The sequence below is a fragment of the Chlamydomonas reinhardtii genome, chromosome 2 (genome assembly GCF_000002595.2).
Source record: "Chlamydomonas reinhardtii strain CC-503 cw92 mt+ chromosome 2, whole genome shotgun sequence".
In the NCBI taxonomy this organism is placed as follows: Eukaryota; Viridiplantae; Chlorophyta; class Chlorophyceae; order Chlamydomonadales; family Chlamydomonadaceae; genus Chlamydomonas; species Chlamydomonas reinhardtii.
This window is the reverse complement of record NC_057005.1, coordinates 6,889,412-6,909,158: the sequence shown is the minus strand read 5'-3', so window position 1 is coordinate 6,909,158 and position 19,747 is coordinate 6,889,412. Positions and strand designations below refer to the sequence as shown.

General features: G+C 66.7%; 2 protein-coding genes across 2 annotated transcripts; both read right to left on the bottom strand.

The window, feature by feature from the left end:
* Positions 1-15: 15 nt before the first annotated feature.
* CHLRE_02g119800v5 (uncharacterized protein) lies at positions 16-11,097 on the bottom strand. Its single transcript, XM_043060037.1, has 11 exons — positions 10,805-11,097; positions 10,433-10,647; positions 9,547-10,211; positions 9,155-9,380; positions 7,369-8,946; positions 4,098-7,192; positions 3,803-3,970; positions 3,102-3,555; positions 2,109-2,900; positions 1,510-1,887; positions 16-1,325 (listed from the first exon to the last, which is right to left on the bottom strand). Exons 1-11 carry the CDS (start codon positions 10,860-10,862, stop codon positions 738-740), a joined length of 8,217 nt encoding a protein of 2,738 aa, XP_042927671.1. The 5' UTR covers positions 10,863-11,097; the 3' UTR covers positions 16-737.
* Positions 11,098-12,494: 1,397 nt separating this feature from the next.
* CHLRE_02g119751v5 (uncharacterized protein) lies at positions 12,495-19,717 on the bottom strand. The gene is made up of 9 exons (XM_043060036.1): positions 19,525-19,717; positions 19,144-19,173; positions 18,870-18,926; positions 18,447-18,569; positions 15,837-17,125; positions 14,094-14,315; positions 13,908-13,989; positions 13,472-13,689; positions 12,495-13,039 (listed from the first exon to the last, which is right to left on the bottom strand). The coding sequence occupies exons 1-9, from the start codon at positions 19,559-19,561 to the stop codon at positions 13,031-13,033; spliced, it is 2,067 nt and encodes a 688-aa protein (XP_042927670.1). The 5' UTR covers positions 19,562-19,717; the 3' UTR covers positions 12,495-13,030.
* Positions 19,718-19,747: the final 30 nt, after the last annotated feature.

Here is a 19,747-nt window from a genome sequence, read left to right as displayed (position 1 = left end):
TGCGCGAAGTTTGGTCTCGACGGAGAAGTTTTCCTACCAATGACAATGGTTTTCTCTTCATTCATTTTGTCTAGCAAAACATGTAACCTTTACGATTGGCCCGTGGCGCTAATTGCTCCGTGGCGACCCAGCCACCCAACGCATCAGGAGACGTCAACAACCCATCGGCTCAACACACATGCAAGTACAGCCGTATACTGCGTCCTGCAGCCTATCATCAATTGATGAATGTCAGAGCTGTCCTGCCTGCATCCATCTACTAGAATCCCCTACGCCCCGCAACCCAATGTCCTGCAAATGACCATTCACACGGCGGCATGTCCAGGGAGTCCCCACGGGGAGTCCCCCGGGCTAGCACCTGCCCCAACACAGCCGCACCCATGGACCCCTCCGCAGCCTTCCTCGGCCAACACCAGAGCTATTTCAAATCTGCATACGGCCCTACCAGCAGAGCAACTTCCACGCTGCACATGGCCCTACCAGCTGCCGGCTTTTGGGTGGGCAACCGTGGCTTGCGCCAACTTAGCGTCCCGATGCGCAAACAATGTGGTGGGCGTGTGTTCAACAAAGCCGACCCCCCAAAGGTACAGCCACTATAAAGTCAACAGCTCAACAAACAGGCCAGCACTTGCCAACCGGACAACGGCCAAACCTACACCTCAACCCTTGCCTGCCTTCTCCTGAAGGTGCAATGTCACACCAAAGTCGCAAACGCACTTGCTAGCACCACCCCAAAATCAAGCCATCCACATCGCTGCCACTGCCCCCGTCACCGCGGCACCGAGCGCAAACCCGCCACCTGCTGCCACCGCGAGAAGGCGCAACTGCACCCTATGCGCCGCCACCGCTGCCATCGCCGCACCACCGCCATCAACGCCACCACGCCCAGCCTGCCCCACTCCGTCGGGACTTGCGCCCAACATCTGCACCACACAACGCACCCAGCCCGTACCACCTGCTACTGCACACACGCGCGCCTGCAGCTCGGCCATCGCCCGAAGCACGGGGCTGCACCCGAGGCAATCGCCACCCGCCGAACCCCGCTCCTCCCGCGACCGCGACCCGTCCCAGGGCCGTGGATGCGGCTGCTTCCCTCCTGCTCCTGCTACTGCTCCGGGAAGCACGCGACCATCAGGGGCATGCCTGCTGTGGCCCGTGCGCCCGCTCGCCCGCTCCCACTCCTCCTGGGCCCGGCCCTCGCCCTGCTCGTCCTCCTGTTGCAGCCGCAGCTCCCGCACGCAGTCCGCCAGCAGGCGCGGCGCGCCCAGCCGCCGCAACTCCCGCCGCACCACCGCCTGAAGCGCCAGCGGCGGCTCAGATCCGTCCTGCAGAGCCACGGAGCGCGTTACATCGGAACAAGTACTAGTGTCAGGGGCAGAGGGGCGTCATAAGTAGGTTTACCTTGACAACGCGGGCATACTGTTTCGACGCCACCACCGCCACAGTGGCAATGCGAGCGAGCAGCCGGCAACTCCTTCTCAACTGATCCCCAATAGCCCCAGTGCTCACCACGTGCTGCTCCGACGGACCCATCAACACATGAATCGCGTCCAGCGCCGCCATCAGCACCGGGCTGACCTCCATCCCCGAGCTGGCGGCGCTACCGCCGTCAGCGCATCCGCTATTCCCAGATCCTTCTCTTCCTCCATTGCAGCCGCCGAAAGCAGCCACGCTGTCGCGCAGCGCCGCCAGCGCCGCCCCCAGTGCGCCGGCCTCTAGCAGCATCTGCCGCACTGCGGCGTGTGCGGCGTCGCCGCCACGGGCCACGTCAGCCAGCAGCCGCAGCGCCGCCGCCTGTACGGCCTCATCGCCCGAGGCGGCGGCGGCGCGGGTGGCGGCGGCCAGCGTGCGGATGACGGCGGCAGACCCACACTCGGCCACGTGGGTCTGCGGGAGTGACAATGATGGTGGATGGCGTTGCATGTGAAAGGGTCTGGCTACACTCCGCAGTAGCTACGTACGTGCGGACTGGAATGTGTGTGAGTGGCGGTTGGGGGCACACGCCAGACAATCCACCCGTCGCTGGGGGGATTTGCAACATCGGAGCCCTTGGAGCTACTCCTGCCTGCCTACACGTGCACCCATCCCCATCAACGCGCCGCACGCACCTGAGTCATGATGTTCCCCACGACCATCCTCTGAAGCGCCGTCAGCGCCGCCGCCATCTGCCCTGACCACCGCCGCCGCTCCGCGTTGCCATTGCCACCGGCGCCCTCGCCACCAGCGTCGGTGGCCCCCTTGCCTGGCTCCTGCGCAGGCAGGAGCAGCGCCAGCAAGGCCTCTGCGCCGCCCATGCGCGCCAGCGCCCATTGGTTGGACTGCTGCCGGCACACCGCTTGCTCCGAATCTGTGGCACCCGTCTCGGCCGGCGGCGACGGCGCCGGTGGGTTCAGCAGGTGGCACAGCAGCACACACGCCGCGCGGCTGGTGTCCTGCGCCGTCGCCCGCTCCTCCGCTACCAGCGCAGCCTCTGCCTCCTTCTCGGCTTCCGCCACTGTTGGCTTCTTGACAATGCCATCCTTGTCGACAAGACTCCGCTCGCCGCCCTTGGTGCACAGCTCCGCCGCCGCCATCTGCGCCTGCACCGCCCGCAGCGCCAGCACGCAGCCCTGGGACGCGCCCGCCGCGCCAAGCGCCTCCCGCACCCGCACGTGCTCCAGTGCCAGGCGGCCCAGGCAGCCCAACACGTCCAGCACCACACGCCGCCACTCCACCACCGCAGCACGGGCCTCGCGCACCGCTGCTGTCGCCGCCTGGGTGGTTGCCGCGGCGGCAGCAGCTGCGGCGGTGCTGGTTGTGGTGGTGGTGGCTGTGGCGGCGGGGATGGAGGGCGGCGGGGGCGGCGGCAGCTGGGGCGTGTCGTCCAGGAGCTGGCTGAGGGCGCGCAGCAGCACCTCGCCCTGTGTGCGGTGTGGCAGCCGTTGGAGGTACCGTAGGGGTGGCGGCAGGAGGGGCGGTTGGCAGGGGTTCCACGGCAGCGGCAGTGCAGGGACTTAAGACCAATAGACCTGAACATGTCGCTGTCTATCAAAGCAAGCACACCAAAGTAAGCTTAAGTGGATACGCGACGCACATAGACACACATACAGACCCGGACACACCTGCTGCAGGTGCAGGCGGATGGCGGGCACGGGCAGTGCTGCGTCCGCCAGCATCTCCGACCACGCCCCTGGCTCGCTGCCCGTGCCCGCCCCCTCCCGGCGCCGGCTGGGGCTGGGGCCGTAGCCACTGCCGCGGCTGCCCATGCGCGTGCGCAGCCTGCTGGTGGCGCCACCAGCCGCACGCAGCGCGGGTGATGCGGCAGGCCCGGGGTCAGAGCCGCCGCGTGCACCGCGCACGGGCGTCGAGGCGGCGCTTGCGCGTGCGGCGGCGTGCGCCGCGACGGCGGCAGCCGCAGCCGGGGCTTCAAAGGGAGATGACTCACATTGACCGTCGGGCTGGGCACGGGCGGGGGCGTGGGAGCGTGGGGCGGCTGTAGCGGTGGTCGCGTTGGACCGCTTGCTTTCCAGGCGGCGGGCCGGATGGTTGATGACGACCGCCTCAAAAGCAGGGCACCTGTGGGCAAGAGTTGAGGGCGTGAGGCCACAGGTACAGGGTGTGAGTGTGATGTGAGCTGTGTGACCACCAGACATGCCAAGCCGCCGAGCCCGCTTGCAATCAACAGAGGCAATATAGCGGGGGCTACGCATACACACGTAAGCTTCCATGCACGGGGACCCGCTGCTGTTGCGCTGCGTATCCACGCGGACCCCACAGCGGACACAAAACGAGGGTAGGGGTCTAAGGCGGCAGCGACTCCTACCGGTTGGGGCAGCCCACGCGCGATCCGCCCAGCACTGCCGACCCCAGGTGCCCTGCCAGACACTCGGCGCAGAAGGAGTGGCCGCACGGCGTCAGCGCCACCGCAGCCCGCAAGCCGCCAGCACACAGGCCGCACACCAGCTGCGAGCTACCTGGGGACCCAGCCAGCCTGTGCATGTGCGCGCACGCGGTGTGCGTATTGTATGTTAGCAAAGCAACACTGGTAGCCCGAGTCAAACTGCAGGAAAATACACGCACACGGACGCGCACACCATAGCCATGTACACGCCGCTCACCTGCCGGTGGCGGGCCCCTCCGCCCCTGGGACGCCGTCCTCCTGCCGCACGTCCACCTTGAGGGGGCTCAGGCTCGAGCGCGACAGCGCAGGCGCAACTGCCAGCTGCACCACGCCGCGGGCACCGGCGGCGGCAGCGGGGGATTGGTCCACCGGCACAACCGCCGCCGCCCAGAACTCGCTGCTACAGCCGCTGCCGCTCGTGCTGGGCCGACAGCTGCTGCTGCTGCCACGCGAAACACCTGACACACGGCGCTGCTGCTGCTGCTGCTGCTGCTGTGCCGCCGCCTGCGCCTGTGGCCCCCAACCTGCGTGGCCCATACCGACACTGAGACCGCCATCGCCCTCGGCGTTGTCGCAGCCGCGGCCGGTGCTCATCGCCCTGGCCACGTCCACCTCTGACGGCGGCGGCGCCTCCAGTGTGCTGGCCGCGCCGCCGCTGACCCGACGGCTGTGCAGCTGCAGCACCTGTCGGTCCTGGTGCTGCTGGTAGTGGTAGTGGGCAGCAGGCGGGTAGCACTGCTCGCCGGGCCAGCCGGCGCTGCCGTACGCATAAGCATACCCCTCGCGGCTGCTGGCCTGCGCACTCCAGCCGCCGCCGCTGCTGTTGCCGCAGCTGCCGCTGCCGGCGTCGTGCAGCGGCAGTGTGTCGGACTCGGCGGTGGGAGGGCGGCCTGAGGGCGAGGGCTGGAGGGGCAGGCCCTGTGAGCTGCTGCCGCTCCTGGCGGCCGTGACTGAGGCCGCCGCTGCAGCAGCCGTCCGGCTGTGTCCCTGGGCCTGGTCGTGCAGCAGCAGGCAGTCCCCGCCGCCCCGGGAGAGCTGGCGGTGGTGGCCGTGGTGGTGGTGGTCGCAGCCTTGGTCCTCGTGGAATACCTGGGAGTGGCTTTGGCTGAACGAAGCGCGCGGCGTGTGCTTCCGCGGCGTGGCACAGGTGGACGTGATGGGCTTGTGCGGCGGGCTTTGCTTGCGCGGGGTGGCGCAGGTAGAGTTGATGGGCTTGTGCGGCGGGCTGTGGTCCAGGTCACAGCCGCTGTCCGTGGCTGCTGCCAGCGGAGCACGCCGGCCTGCGCGCGGCGAGCCCACTGTCGCGCTTGTGCTCAAGGCGCGGCCAAGCGCCAAGCGCGACGCTGCGCCACCGGCAGCCGCGTTGCCCACGCAGCTACGCGCGCAGCTGCCGCTGCTGCCGACGGGGCTGCGGCCACCGTCGCCTCCGGCGCCAGAGCTGCGGGCCTCATCAAAAGAAGCTGCGGCGGCGCCTCCGGTGCTGCCACAGACACTGCCATGGCCACTCCGTGGCGTCAGGGCCTCATCACCGCCGCCGCCGGCACGCGTCAGCATCCCCTCCGGTGACTGGTAGCCGCGGAAGCTGGGCGCAGCCGCATTGAAGCGGCGGTTGCCGAGAGTGCCGTCGCCGCCAAAGCCGATGGCTGTCGGCATCGGAACCGGCGGCAACGCAGGTAGGTCCAGATCCAAACCTAGCTCCAAATTTAGACCCGGCGCCGCGGCTGAGCGCGACTGTGAGCGTGCGCCGCCGCCCGCGGCACCGCCAGCCGCAGCCACAGCTGCAGCCGCCTCCAGTGACGCCAGCTGCGCGCCAATCTCTTCACCCGCCTCCGCCACCGCCGCCTCCGCCGCCGCCGCCAGGGAGCCCAGGCGCGAGTCCAGGTATCGCACCAGCGAGGACGGCGTGTACGGCAGCGAGGGACAGGCGGCAGCGGCCTGCGCGCGGGGCCATGCCGGTGGCGGCGCGGCGGACCGCAACGCCGAGCCCTCCGACTCGGAGCGAGCCACATATACAGGCAATGTCACCACTCCAGGCGCCAGCGGGCGCGCCGGTTCCGCCACGGCGCCCCCGCCACTGAGATCATGCTGTAGCCAGCTGCGGCTGCTTCTTGCCCCAGAGCAAGGCGACGGCGCCGCAGCGTCGTGCGGCTCAGCGCCCTCCAGCCGCAGTCGGCGGCAGGCGGGGGAGGCGGCGCCGCGCGGCCGGGTGGCGCGCGCCGGTGACGGCCACGACGGCGCCGCCTGGGTAGCCGCTGCAGCTACTGCCGCAGCCGCTGGCACCGGCACCGGGCTGGCGGCGGCCGGGGAGGCAGCGGCAAGAGCCGCGAGTGCCGCCAGGCGATACGAGTCTGCGTGACGGAAGGGTGAGGCGCCGGCGCCAGCATGGCTACTGCTGGTGACGGCGGGGCTGCGCGGCGAGGGCGTGTCGAGGCACTCGCCGTAGCGCGTGAGGCGGCGGTTGGGGTGGCGGCCTGCGGCCAGGCGCTGCGGGCGGCCGCTACTGGGGGTGCTGCTGGAGCCCCCGTCCTCTCCAGCGCCATGTGCCCCAGCCCACCTGGGTGAGGGCATGGACGCGTCACTCAGCCCCGTGCCGCTGCCGCTGCTCTCACCACCGCCGCCAGTGCCGCTGCAGCGGCACTGTAGCTGGCGGCTGGCCGTGGGCAGGCTGCTAGCGGCGCCACCAGTGGCGGCGCCGCCACCGTACAGCTGTGCTGCTGCGGCTGCTACAGCCACCATTGCGGCTTGTGGGGAGTGCTGGAGCGCCGCCTCCACGCCGCCCCGCTGGAGCCACGGCCCCTCCGGGTAGGCGCCGCTGACCTCACTGGCAGCAGCACAGTCCGCGCTGCTGGCCACGCTTCTGCTACTGCATCCGTGCGAGCCGGCGCTTACGCTGCGCTGCGGGCCTGGTGCAGCAGCCCTTACGGAAGACGCTGACACACGGAGAGTTGGAGGAGCTCCTGCCGCCGCCGCCGCCACCAGAAATGCATCAGAGGCATTACCAAAGTGCTGCTGCTGCTGAAGCTGTAGCTGCTGTTGCCTGTGCAGGGTCTGTGCCTGCGGGCCGTCGTTCGCGGAGACCGTGCGGCGGAGGAAGCGCGGGCTGCCCCCGCTGCCGCCGTCAGCTGCGGCGGTGTGCAGCCTAGCCTCAAGGTTGACAGAGGCGGCGGCGGCAGTAGGGACGGAGGCTGCGGGCTCGAGCGCGATGGCCGGCACTGAAGGGCTGCAGCAGGGGTCGCGGTTGGCACCGGGCGGGCTGCTGGCGGCGGCGGGCGCGGAGAGTGTGGGACGGGACAGGGAGGAGAAGGAGAACTCCTGTGGGCCAAAAAGCGTGCACGAGGTAGCGCAGGAGCATTTGGGCACTTGTTGGTTACTCCTGCATGGGAGCGGACGAAGGTTTCGTCCGAACTGGCATGGCATGTATGGCAGCAGCGCAGGTCAAAGGCGCAAAACCTCCACACCGACGCCTGCCAGCACCCCTTTGTCCCTACCTTGCAAGTGATCTCGCTGGGAGTGTCGCTCTCACTCGCAGTGGCCTCGGCGGCGGCCGCCAGCGCGGCCACCGCTGCGGAGCACAGCCGACGCAGCGGCACGGCGGTCGCCGTCCCCCCTACTCCAGCCCCAGCCACGCCAGAACCTGCACCACTGGCACCCTGGCCAAACTCCGATGCAGCATCAGGCAACGACCCAGCGCCGCCGCGGCCTCCAGGCCCAAAGCGCGGCGAGCTTGGCAACGGAGCCAGCAGCTCGCAGTTGTTTCCGCCCTCATGCCCTTGCATGTCCATGCCATACGCCAGCTCATCCACAGCACCAGCACCAGCGGTACCAACATCACCGCCGCGGCAGCTAGCAGCACCAGCGCCGCCTGCAGCCCATGCAGCGGCGAAGCCGGTTGAGCCCACGCCACCGCTGTTCTCGTACCCAGGCAGCGGCGAGTTGGGGCGGCTGACGCGCAGCAGGCGGGACTGCGGCCGCGACGCCGAGCTGCGGCTGGACCTTGGGCCGCCGCCCACGATGACTGCGGCGGCGGCGGGGGCGGAACGAGGAGAGCCGGAGCCGGAGCCGCAGGCTGGCAGGGGCGCAGACGGCGGCGCCGGTGTCAGCATGGGGGCATCGGACACGGACCCAAACGCGTCCAGCGTGGGGGCTGAAATCCTCGGAACCAGGGCTGTGTGGGTGCCGCTGCCGCCGCTGCCGCCACCGCTGTTCTCTTCCTCCAGGCCAAAGCTGCCAGAGCCGTAGGACAGAGCGCGCGGACGGCGATGGGCCTGGGCCAGGGCTTCGGCCTGGGTCGGATCTGCAAACGCAGATGACGCCGAAGGTGCCGATGACAAGGGCGGCGGCGGCAACACCGGCAGCGGCGGTCCAAAGCCGCTGCCAGTGCTGAAGCGCTGGCGCCGCGGGCTGTTGAGCACAGCCTCCGCGCCGCCGGTCAGTAGGTAGCGGCTGTGCAGGCTGGGCTGACTAAGCGGGCTGTGCAAGCTGTGCCGGCTGCTGCTGCTCGTGCTCGTGGCGGCGCTGGTAGCGGGGGCACTGCCTCCGCTGCCGGCCAGGCCATGGACGGGCCAGCCGGCGTAGGCAGGTGTGGAGTCGGACACTGACGACAGCGAGGGCACCGCCGCAGCCGACATGTAGCCGCCGGCTTGGGCGGACGAGTGCTGCTGCAGCCGCAGCTCGTGAAACTGGTGGTTGCCGACCAAATCGACGGGGAGCAGTTGGGGGAGCGAGCGGCTCAGCGAAATGCCGCCGCGAGCCGCAGACACCGCCGAGTCCGCCGGCGCGGCCACGCCCGCTGCGGCGAAGGCAAGCAGGTGAGCTCCCAGGTGCGCTGTCCGGGAGCGGCGGTGCCGCTGGTGCCGCTGGTGGTGGCCGTCAGCCGCGGCCATGCCGCTGCCGGTGCTGCGGCGGCTGGGGCGGCTGGCGCGGGCGGCGGCGCCAGTGACGGGCGCACGCAGGGGCGTCGAGCGGGGGCTGCGCGGCGGCGAGGCGGGCGGCGCCGTGCCGGGCGCTAGCTCCAGCGCGGTGAGGTGGTCGGCGTACAGCGGGTTGGGGTGCAGCGCCGCCAGGACCTGTGGGGCCAGTGGGGACAGGTGGCGGTTGGCAGTTGAGAGCTGGCTGGTGGTGTTGCTAGCAAGCTCGCCGGACGGCAGGGATCAGCGAGGCTGCGAGGCCGCGCAACAGGCTGCCGGTGTGCCGACAAGCCTGCATGACAAACCCTTTCTCCCCATGTAGGGCTCCGGCACGATTGCCGTGCACAGCACACACCATCGCACTCACCTGCGCAACGGTGTGATTGTGCACGCGCGAGCGGGGAGTGGCAGTGGGGCTGTGCGGCTCCGGCCAGTGGTCGTCGTGCCGGTCCCAGGAGGCACCGCCGACCGGGACGCTGTGGCGCCGCCCGCCGCCGCCTTCCAGGGGGAAGCCATGTGCCGACTCGCCCACCACCGAGGTGGGACTGCTGTCAGGCGACAGCGAGCGAGGCACACCACTGCCCGTGGACTGCCTGCGTCGCGAAGGGATGGGTGTATGCGGTCTGGGTGACCTTACAGACGCAGCGCAGGACCGGCGAATCGATTGCAGACACCGTTTGTTGCTGTCTAACACGCTTGCCAGTTGTTAAACCTGCCAACGGAACCTGTAACCGTACAAGATGCAAGTACCCCACCCACCGTGTGATACGGCGGCGGTCGGGCGACTGCGGCAGCGAGGCCGGCGGCAGCGACGGCTGGGGGCTGGTCACCTCGCGCGGCCCAGCTCCCGACGGCCACTGCTCCACGCCGCCCTCAGAGAAGCCCGTGCCGCTCAGCCGGTGCGGCGCCGCCGCCGCCAGCGGGTCCACCAGCCCCAGCGTCTCGGTGCCAGCAGTCGACGTGGCGGCGGCGGCGGGAGACCGGTTGCTGCGGCCGGCGCGGTGGCCGCGGCTGTTGCGCGACGTGCCACGGCCGGCCGCCAGCGCAGCAGCAACAGCTGCAGCGCTCAGGGCCGCGTTCAGGTTGCCGCTGGCGCGAGGCAGGCCGACTGGCAGTACCGGATAGGGAGCTGCCCCTGCCGCTGCTCCTGCTGCTCCGCCTGCTCCCAGCGCATCACCGCCGGTGGCGGTTGGTCGCCGGACAGCAGTGTTGCCGCTCTGCGCTGATGAGCCGGCGCCTTCTTGGGCGTTGGCGGCTCGTGTCCAGTTGGGCGGCGGCACGGGGCACTCCTCAAACACGAAGCACAGCTGCGTGAGGGGGTTGACGCACAGCACCAGCGACAGCACGTCGCCGCTGGACAGGACGGCGGGGGCGCCGGGGCGCAGCGGCGAGCCGTTGAGGTAGGTACCGTTGCGGCTGCGGTCCTGCACAGTTTGGCCAGGAGTGGGGTGGAGTGGAGCATTAAAGGGCGGGCTTTTAAGAGTTCGGGAGCAAGGGGTTCAATGGACAACGGAGTGGATTGCGTGGCAGAGAGTGTGTTACGCCGGTGTCAATCTGACATTGGTAGCACCTGCGGACAAGGGCCTCCATGGTGCGACCCACGACAGCCCTACAAGTCCCCCGGCCCTGGCCCCGCCGCACGCACCTCCACAGTCACCAGCGGCGGCCACCGGCTGCTGTTGCAGTGCACTGTGAGCGCGGCGTGCAGGCGGCTCACGCGCTCATCGTCGATAGTAATGAACTGGAGGGGGCACTGCTGCATGCCCGCAACGGCATGTGCCGCGCCCGGGGGAGGCGCCGTGCCGCGACCTAACGCGACGTGGTCGTGGACTAACGCCACGGGTGGCGCGGCGAGCCCGCCTGCGTTGCGCAAACAACTTTGTATGGCTCTGCAAGCTCTAAATGAGAAAGGGAAAACAAGGTCCCCAAGAGTTTGAATAAAAAGCGCCTCAGTCGTTTCGCTTGCACTTGCAGTCGAGGAGGTCCTACCCACGCTTCGAACTTTGAGGTGCCCTACCATCGCGCTGCCGCAGCAGAAAACCCCATGGATGCAGCTGGCCTTGACGCCGCCGCATTTTCGTCTACGCTGGTGAAGCGACCCGGCCAAGACAACGATCCCCGTCGCGCGCTCAAAGTTTGCGTGGGGCTAACGCGGACTCAAGAGTCAGCTGCCTTATAGGTACATCATAGGTATTGCCTTGTGAAGGTCAGTCTCCCATGGGACCAGGAAAAAGACAAGTTGTCAAGCCTCTGTCACGCAAGCGAGACGACGCGAGAGGTGGAGGGTTGCGCCGGTCGTGCAATAAGACGTTGCTCAGGTAGTAAGGCGTTCAATAAGAAGGAGACAACTTCAGCAGAAGCAGGTGGGACATGACCCAGACGGATTCAAACTTCTTGTTGGATCCTTCGAAAGAAGAACGGCCATGTTCCCTTCATCCCTTGCCCTTCTGCGTACCCCAGATATACTACAGAGGCACACGGCCTCACGCACACGGCCTTGCTGGATGGCTTTTGTTCCAGCCTTTCTGCGTCGAGGTCTTCGCACCGACAGGGCATGGGCTGACACTGGACGTGGGCCGTTGAATACCCTGCCCAACTCTCGCTCCTCGCTTCGTTCATCCCGATGCAGCAGGTTGTAGGGTTGCCTTTTGGGGTGCTGACACTGACCAAGTAGCGCCTGGAGGGAAGCCGCCATGTCACCGTGCATGCCGTTCACCTGTCTGCATGTCTGTATGCTCCAGCCTACCCGACTGAGCCGGGACGGGCCTGGGCGCTCCACTGGCGCTTTAAGCGCGGGCGAGGCCGTGCGCAAGGCGCAAGGGGCGAGCGTGGGGCCATGGGCGCGGGCACCAGCGTTAGCTGTCGGCATAGACGGCCGCCTCCGCTGTAAGAGACTCGTCTGAGCTGAGCTGACGGAGCGAGGGCCGGACAGGGCTGGTGGAGTCGGGAAGAACAGCCAAGGGCACTTACACTGCAGACAGCTCAAAACCGCAAGCGAGCGCAAGGCGCACCCAGCGCACGCCGCAGCACAGCCACCGCCAAACCAACGCGCGCGCGCGAGTGCAGCGCGAACCGAAAAGCAGTGAACACCGGAACCGGAACGTCGGCGGCCAACAAACAACAACGCACGATGTCCCCCATCAGACGAGCCGACGCCGCATGCAGGGCGGCGGGCGGCGCACGGCGGGCAACCCCCGCACGGCGCAGACACGCACACGGCACGCACACGACTTCCCGGGGCCTCGGCCAGGGTTCCCGCAACAAGAAAGCAACCTGAAAGCAACTCCTAACGCCGCAGGGAAAAAACCTGGAATCCTGACGCAACCGAAAACACCCGGGCAGCCTGGAGCGCTGCTAAAGTCCCCATCCCAATAACAAACAAAAAGAAACGCGGCGCAGCAGTGGTGGCAACCCACCAGACCCTGCCCCCTACGCCGGAGCCCCAACGGACACGCAACTGCAAAACTAGAGCCACAGAAACCGCCGCGCCGCCGGCTCCCCAGCTCCGTGAGAGCGAAGCCACCAGGTGGGGGCGGCGCGAGGAGCGCCGCCGCCACACGCGACTCGCGCAAGTGAGGGCCGCGGCTCCAGAGGCCAAGGACACCTGGGGCGGGGGCGAGCCGGGAGGCTCAAAGGGAGACCAAATGCTTTTGCCGTCTTGTACGGCCTCCATGCTAACTCCGTTTGGCCTTAATCTCGCTCCGCTACACTTCGCTCCGTTACACTCAAATCAGGCTAACCGGTAAAAGTCGTTAGGCCGTAAGGCCGGGCATTGTCATCCCTCAGGCGCATCCCGCAGTCCAGTTGAGCCTAACACGCGCACAGTGCTGCACAGTGCGTACCTTTACCTTCGTAGCTTTTGGCACGAGTAGCAGTTTGCACACACATACCGTGGGGAGGGTCGCGAGGGCGACTGGGCGAGGCCGGCGGGGGACGATGGGGCTGGTTTTCGAGGGTTTTTGGGGGATGGAGCTCCCAACACCCCATCAAACGGCACATTTTGGGCCCAGGGGCGCCGTATGATTATTGCCGCCCCCAGGAAGATACGAGCCCTGGCCACTAGGATGCCCGGTTCCGGTTCACAGAGATTCAGTCCCGAGAGCCCCGGGCCCACCCTCTAGCCTAGCTACACTGCCGCCCTTATCCGCGTCCTTTATGGCTTGACCCCTCCGCGGCCCCAAGTCTCAGAATCTCTAACGAGAGCTAGGAGAACGCGCCGTATCGCAATTACATGCACGTTCATTCATTGACACTGAGTCAGGTGGCTTGGCAGCGTGGGCAATGCCCCGCTGCGGCTACCGCTACTACCGCTGCCCCATTGTGTCTCAAGTGCGTGTGCTGCAGCAAAGTACATGGGGGCGTGTGCTACCGTTCAGCCGTCCAGCCGCCCACTGCCTTCTCGCGTATCCGTCTCACATGCCATGGGGGTGTGTGCGAATGCGCCTGCGAGTGTCCACTACATCATGCCCCCTCGTCCAGTCTGCGTCTTCCCTGCTTACTTACGACCCCACCCCCCCTCGTCTGTGTGTCCGTACGCCGCCCAATGAGCAGAGAGTGCAGCTGATGCCGGCGGAGGGGCAGCAGCACACCATGGTTGAGATGGTGACGGGGCTGAACGGCCGCCCCTTCTAGATATGTAGCAGCCGCGGCGACAACATGATAGGCGGCCGTTCAGCCCCGTCACCATCCCAACCATGGTGTGCTGCTGCACCTCCGCCGGCACCAGCTGCACGCTCTGCTCATTGGGCGGCGGCAGCCCGCCCCGCCGCCCCAGCGCAACGCGGCCCTCCAGCAGCAGCTGTGGCGGCTGGCCTCCGAAGGCGCCAGCAGCCACCGCGACGTCGAAGACGTGCGCCAGGAGGGTCCCAGCGCACTGCAGCTGCTTTCTCGCCATCGGCAGGTCTACAGACGGCGAGGGACGTTGGGTGGGTGGGAGGCTGTGAGCGTTGCGGAAAGGTTATCTTTCTTAGAAATCCAGCAATTGTACATTAAAGAGTTGAAGCAAGCAGCAGCGTTACATAAACACTTGTTTAATTACACGCGCGCGCGACCCATCCGCCCGCGTCCTCACCCCCAGTCCCCCAGTCCCTCATCCCTCCACACCCTGCAAATGAACTCACTTCCTCTGCTGGACATGGCCCCCAGCATCACCACCCGCAGCGTGGCGTTCTTCAGCTGCACGGTCAGGCCGTCCAGCTCCAGCTGTGTTGCAGGCGCAGAGATGGCCTCAATGCTGCCGCCACCACCACTGCCACCACCAGCGTTGCAGACACGGTTTCGCTCAGCTCCCCAAGGCTGCGGAGCACCTGTCTGTGCCGCTCCTGCGCTTGCTTCTCCCGCTCCTGCTCCCGCTCCTGCGCCTGCTTCTCCCGCTCCTGCTCCCGCTCCTGCGCCTGCCACTCCCGCTCGTCCATCTTGTCAATCAGCGGCGCCAAGGCCTGCGCCATGGCCTGCGCCATGGCCTGCACCAGCCCGGTGATGTCAGCCTGCGCAGAAGCCGGCTGCACGCCCCCTGCTGTCCGCGTGTCCTGCAACACATTATCACACACCAGCCATGCATAGAGGCTGGCATCAAACGACCGGACGCTTTCACACGCGCGCGAGCGGCAGTGCAGTTGGTGAAGTATGTAGATGGGCAGCTTGCCCTAGCTACCTATTCGGAGGCCACCTGATTGTATGTATGGCGCATGCTGCACTGGGGTTCACGGCATAGACGAGGTTCACGTTAACAAGCTGCTGGTCTGCCCCCTGTGAACGCCTTCCACCACCGGTTCAACTGCAACCCCAGTATGGCCGCTCTGCTGCTGCTGTTGCTGCAGCTGTACCCCCCCGTACGAGTTCCCGGCGTGCTGTTCCTGACGTCATCCACGGCGTTTTATTTCGTTAACATACACGTGTGGCGGCTTAGCCGTATACCCGTTTCCCCTCCCCTCCCTCCATCACTCGCTCGCGTTACCCTACCTTCCCCCTCCCAGACCATTCGTCATACATTTTAACCCCCTGCATGCCACTTACGCCCGTGCCAGCCCCATCATCCCCCCTTACGTATGCCCGCTCTTCTTTGCGAGCGTCTGTGATGGCAATGGAGTGGGGAGCCGTCCGCGGCCCGCACACTGCCAACGCCCTTCCTTCCCTACCTGCCCACACGTTCGTTTTGAGTCCCCCGCCCGCCATGCCCCCTTACTTCCTACCGCCATCCTGCCCCCAACCGCGCCCATCCCGCCCCCATCCGCCTCGCCCCTTGCTGATAGTCGCCCTGGCCATCCGTTCCCTCTCTCTCTTCGCCACCCATGCTCCTCGTTCTTCCATCTCTTGCCTTTTCCTCAACGTCAACGGCCTCCCGTCCGCCGCTCAATGTCCTGCCTATCTACAGTGCCCGCCTACATGTCACGCCGCAATTCCTAGACCGGACCTCGCTCTGGCGCTCGCTGTGATCCTGGCGCTCGTGGATGCCTGGCGCCCGGGATTCCGTGCTAATGCATAGGTAAGCATACGAGTGAGTGGGTTGCCGCATAGTAAATTCTGTGACGTGTGCCGAGCCTGGGTGGCGATATGCGGAGCTGGTGCCCCGCTGGACCTGCCCTCCGCCAGGTACCGCCCACCACCACCACATGACCGGGATGAAGGTCATTACTAGCGCGCTCGCCTCGCATTTCCGTGGCTGGGTGGGGTTTCTGCTGATGATGGGACTTACTCGTTGGGCTCGGGAATACAATCCCCCCTACACACATCTCCGCATTCCATGCGCACGCGCACACGCACGCACACACGTGCGCGGGCAAATGCACATGCGCACACATGCAAACACGCGCGCTCGCACACGCACACGCGCGCACACACGCACACACGCGAGCGCACACGCACACACGCGCACGCAATACACACATGCACACACGCGCGCGCACACGCGCGCACTCATACGCGCACACACACGCGTGCACACTCACACGCGCGCGCACATTCACACAGGCACACGCACGCGCACGCGCACGCACACATACAGTCATCTTCAAAGAACCACTGAATCCAATATCTCCCCAAACACACACCTGCTGACCACGGATGGCCTGCGCCGCCTGCGCTGCTGGCGCGGCCTCCGGTGCAGTGGCGGCCTGTGCCGCCTGCGCTGCTGGCGTCGCCTCCGGTGCAGTGGCGGCCTGTGCCGCCTGCGCTGCTGGCGCGGCCACCGGCGCAATCGCAGCCTGTGACGCCTGCGCTGCTGGCGTCGCCGCCGGCGCAGTGGCGGACTGTGCCGCCTGCGCTGCTGGCGTCGCCTCCGGTGCAGTGGCGGACTGTGCCGCCTGCGCTGCTGGCGCCGCCACCGGCGCAATCGCAGCCTGTGCCGCCTGCGCTGCTGTTGGCGTCGCCTCCGGTGCAGTGGCGGCCTGTGCTGCCTGTGCTGCTGGCGTCGCCTCCGGTGCAGTGGCGGACTGTGCCACCTGCGCTGTTGGCGTCGCCTCCGGTGCAGTGGCGGACTGTGCCGCCTGCGCTGCTGGCGCCGCCTCCGGTGCAGTGGCGGCCTGTGCCGCCTGCGCTGCTGGCGTCGCCTCCGGTGCAGTGGCGGCCTGTGCCGCCTGCGCTGCTGGCGCCGCCACAGGCGCAATCGCAGCCTGTGACGCCTGCGCTGCTGGCGTCGCCGCCGGCGCAGTGGCGGACTGTGCCGCCTGCGCTGCTGGCGTCGCCTCCGGTGCAGTGGCGGACTGTGCCGCCTGCGCCGTTGGCGTCGCCTCCGGTGCAGTGGCGGCCTGTGCCGCCTGCGCTGCTGGCGCGGCCTCCGGTGCAGTGGCGGCCTGTGCCGCCTGCGCTGCTGGCGTCGCCTCCGGTGCAGTGGCGGCCTGTGCCGCCTGCGCTGCTGGCGCGGCCACCGGCGCAATCGCAGCCTGTGACGCCTGCGCTGCTGGCGTCGCCGCCGGCGCAGTGGCGGACTGTGCCGCCTGCGCTGCTGGCGTCGCCTCCGGTGCAGTGGCGGACTGTGCCGCCTGCGCTGCTGGCGCCGCCACCGGTGCAGTGGCGGACTGTGCCACCTGCGCTGTTGGCGTCGCCTCCGGCGCAGTGGCGGACGGTGCCGCCTGCGCTGCTGGCGTCGCCTCCGGCGCAGTGGCGGACTGTGCCGCCTGCGCTGCTGGCGTCGCCTCCGCCGCAGTTGCCGCCTGCGCTGGTGGAGCCGCCGCGGCCGAAGTGGCAGCCTCGCGCTCTTGGTCGGCGGCAGCGGCGTTCGTTTGGGAGGCGGCGTCACCAGCAGCACGCCGATCATCCGCAGCTGCGCCGCCACCGCTACCATCACCACCAGGTCGGAATGGCGCAGCCCGGCACGTGCTTTGATGGCCTGCTGGCGGAGCTAAAGCAAACATAGATCAGCAGAGCAGCGGGGTAGGTTGTCGCATTGCGGCGTGTGCGCGTGGATGGCGTAAGTAACGGCATCGTGGTACGCGCCCTTTGCTATGTTAGATAGATCAGGATGTCCTCGTCTCGATATAAATAAGGACATCTAAGGAAGAGGCGACTGCAGGAAAGGAGACGCGGGGGATGTCAATGTGTCAAAGGTATGTGTCAGGGGCCTGAAGGCCGGTGCGTTTGTGCAGGAGGTGTGTCGGTGTGGGCTTTTGGATCACTCAGCTTTTGCGTTGGCGTCTATCTATCTTTATTTGGTCTCTCTTGCTTGCTGATGCTGAGCAAGCATAGGCAGACCTCCAGACCAGCGCGTTCTTGTGTCTCCCGCCCACCCACCCCGCTTGGTGTATTTTCGAAGGTTGGTGTGTTGCCGGCTTGCATGGAGATCCTACCTGCAGCAGACGGTGGAGCTGCAGGGCAGACATGGCCGCAACCCTAGGCGCTAGGGCTGCGGCGTGGCCCCAGCGTGCAAGGACGGCGGAGTTATAACAGAGGGCCATGCATCCCCACCGCATATTTGCCTGATCCCGGGCCAGCAGCAGTTAGTGGCGGCACGTGGACGCGCGAATAATGTAGGTGCTTTGCGTTTTGAGGGACTTTCGCGGGTACCAGGCCCCAGCCTCGCGCCTTGAGCAACCGTGAGCAAGAAAACCGATCTTTAAATCTTGCATATAATCAATCGCAAAGCATGCAGCAGTGAGCAAATGATCATCATGTGAGGCTGAAGCTTTCACGCACGCACGCACGCACGCACGCACGCAAGGACGTGCGGACGGACAGGGGTGAGTGATCCTGGAGGGCTTTGGCCCCCGGGAGTCGCTCCGCTCCAGGGGCTCAGCTCAAACCATTAGATAGAGCTTTTTAATCAATGTCTTGAAGGCCCATTGTGGCCATCAGTTTGTCTGGTAAGCAAGCGCTCAAGCTTCATTCCCGCCCTGCAACTACCTCAAGTGATGCCGGCCCGATGTATGCATGTATGGCACGCTAGATTGTTTCGACAACCAACATGGCTAGAGTGGGCTGACACTGCGTGGGGAGCTGTGTAAGCTGTGCAGTTACTGCAGACCTGTTGCATTAGTTGCACGCAACCTCACTCGCTCCAATGGTATGTACGGACGCTATCTCGCCACCTCGTGCGCACAACCCCTGCTGCATGCACACTACGCATGCCACGCACACTAGCGTTCCACACGTTGCTCCCTGGTTCCACTCCCGTTTCCACTCCTCGAATCATGTGAGCGTACTGAGCGTACACGCGGCATACATACCTGGACGTGGTTGGCGGGCGCCTCGCGGTCGAACAGCAGTATGAGGTGCCGCTGCAGCAGCCGCTAGTGCTGCTGTGGGCTGCAGCGGGCGGCCTCGGATGCGAGCAGCAGCTCCATTGCCAGCTACAGGGTTTGTGGGCGGGGCGGGGAAAGCAGTGTGAGCAATAACTTGTGCCGAACTCAAGGCATCAAGGGAGCCGCGAGTGCTTGTAGCGCAGCGCGCAAGAGCAACGGCGGGTGCAGAAGTCAGGGTCCGCATGCTTCGGTGTGGCAGGTGTTCTTTGGGGGACCTACACAGATGAAAAGATCAGCACAGCCAGGCTGCCCGTTCCCCTCGAATTCAAATCAGCATTGAGCGCGAACTAGATGTGGGCTGTGTGGAATGCGTGGGCAGCTTAGGGCCCGATGGCACCATCCTCACACCTGGCGACACACGAAGCGGTGGCAGCGCAGGCCCCACAGGCCCACGCGCGCACATGCCTGCGTTGGGTTTGAAGGAGTCAACGGAGCAGGAGCACTCTTTCCAGAACGAAGCAATCAAGACCCGCAACGGACAGCGCAAGCCGCGACCTCACACCCGCCACCGCCCACTGCTGCGGCCACAAGGCGAGTGCTAGAGCGGCCGCTGGAGGCACTGCTGGGAGCAGCCGCTGGGAGCGGCCGGCGGCCCCAGCAGCTAGCGGCCGGCACGACTCACCTGCCCGTGTCTGCCCATGCCCGCGCGCTCCTGCGGTGGCGGTGCAAATACATGTGGGGGCGAAGGTTTTAGTGCACGAGGCCCGCGGGTCCAAAGTGAGCTTCTGGAGACTTTTTGGCCCCAGAGTTGCGATGACCTGTGGTGGCAGGCTCGGCTTTGGCGGTAGACAGACGCTTGCGAAGCGCCGCGCCCGCGCCCGCGCTGGGATTCGCCCCGGCGCGCCTGCCCGCGCGCAGGGATTCGCAGCAGTGCCCGCCCGCGCCCGCGCTGCGCCGGCGCTACGCCCGCGCCCATGCCCGTGCCCGGCTTCAGCATCAAGCTTGTGAACCAATACACCGAAACGACTCAGCACCAATCGAGTTTATGATGTTGAGGACTCACCAACCGATGCCGCCCAGGCGCCACTGCTGACTTGCATCCCTGCCTCTATATATGCACTCAATCGCAGGCAGATTGAGTCATAGGGAGCCAGCTAGGTCAAGAGAAGAGTGCTGACGTCAAAGGCATTGTCGAACTTGCAGAGTTTTCCGAGCCCCACGAAAACGCAGTCAAGCGTCACGAAGTTGTACTGACTTAGCTGTTGATAATGAGGAATCCATGAACG

Bases quoted from the DNA above. Each gene is read 5' to 3' on its own strand.
- CHLRE_02g119751v5 (XM_043060036.1), bottom strand. From the start codon at position 19,561: ATGCAAGTCAGCAGTGGCGCCTGGGCGGCATCGGTTG. The intron at 17,126-18,446 runs GTATGTATGCCG...TGTTTGCTTTAG, and splicing joins CGCCCGCCAACCACGTCCAG to CTCCGCCAGCAGGCCATCAA. The intron at 13,690-13,907 runs GTGAGTTCATTT...CGCCGTCTGTAG, and splicing joins GGCCATGTCCAGCAGAGGAA to ACCTGCCGATGGCGAGAAAG.
- CHLRE_02g119800v5 (XM_043060037.1), bottom strand. From the start codon at position 10,862: ATGCGGCGGCGTCAAGGCCAGCTGCATCCATGGGGTTTTCTGCTGCGG. The intron at 9,381-9,546 runs GTGGGTGGGGTA...TTCGCGACGCAG, and splicing joins GACCGCCGCCGTATCACACG to GCAGTCCACGGGCAGTGGTG. The intron at 3,971-4,097 runs GTGAGCGGCGTG...GCACATGCACAG, and splicing joins GAGGGGCCCGCCACCGGCAG to GCTGGCTGGGTCCCCAGGTA.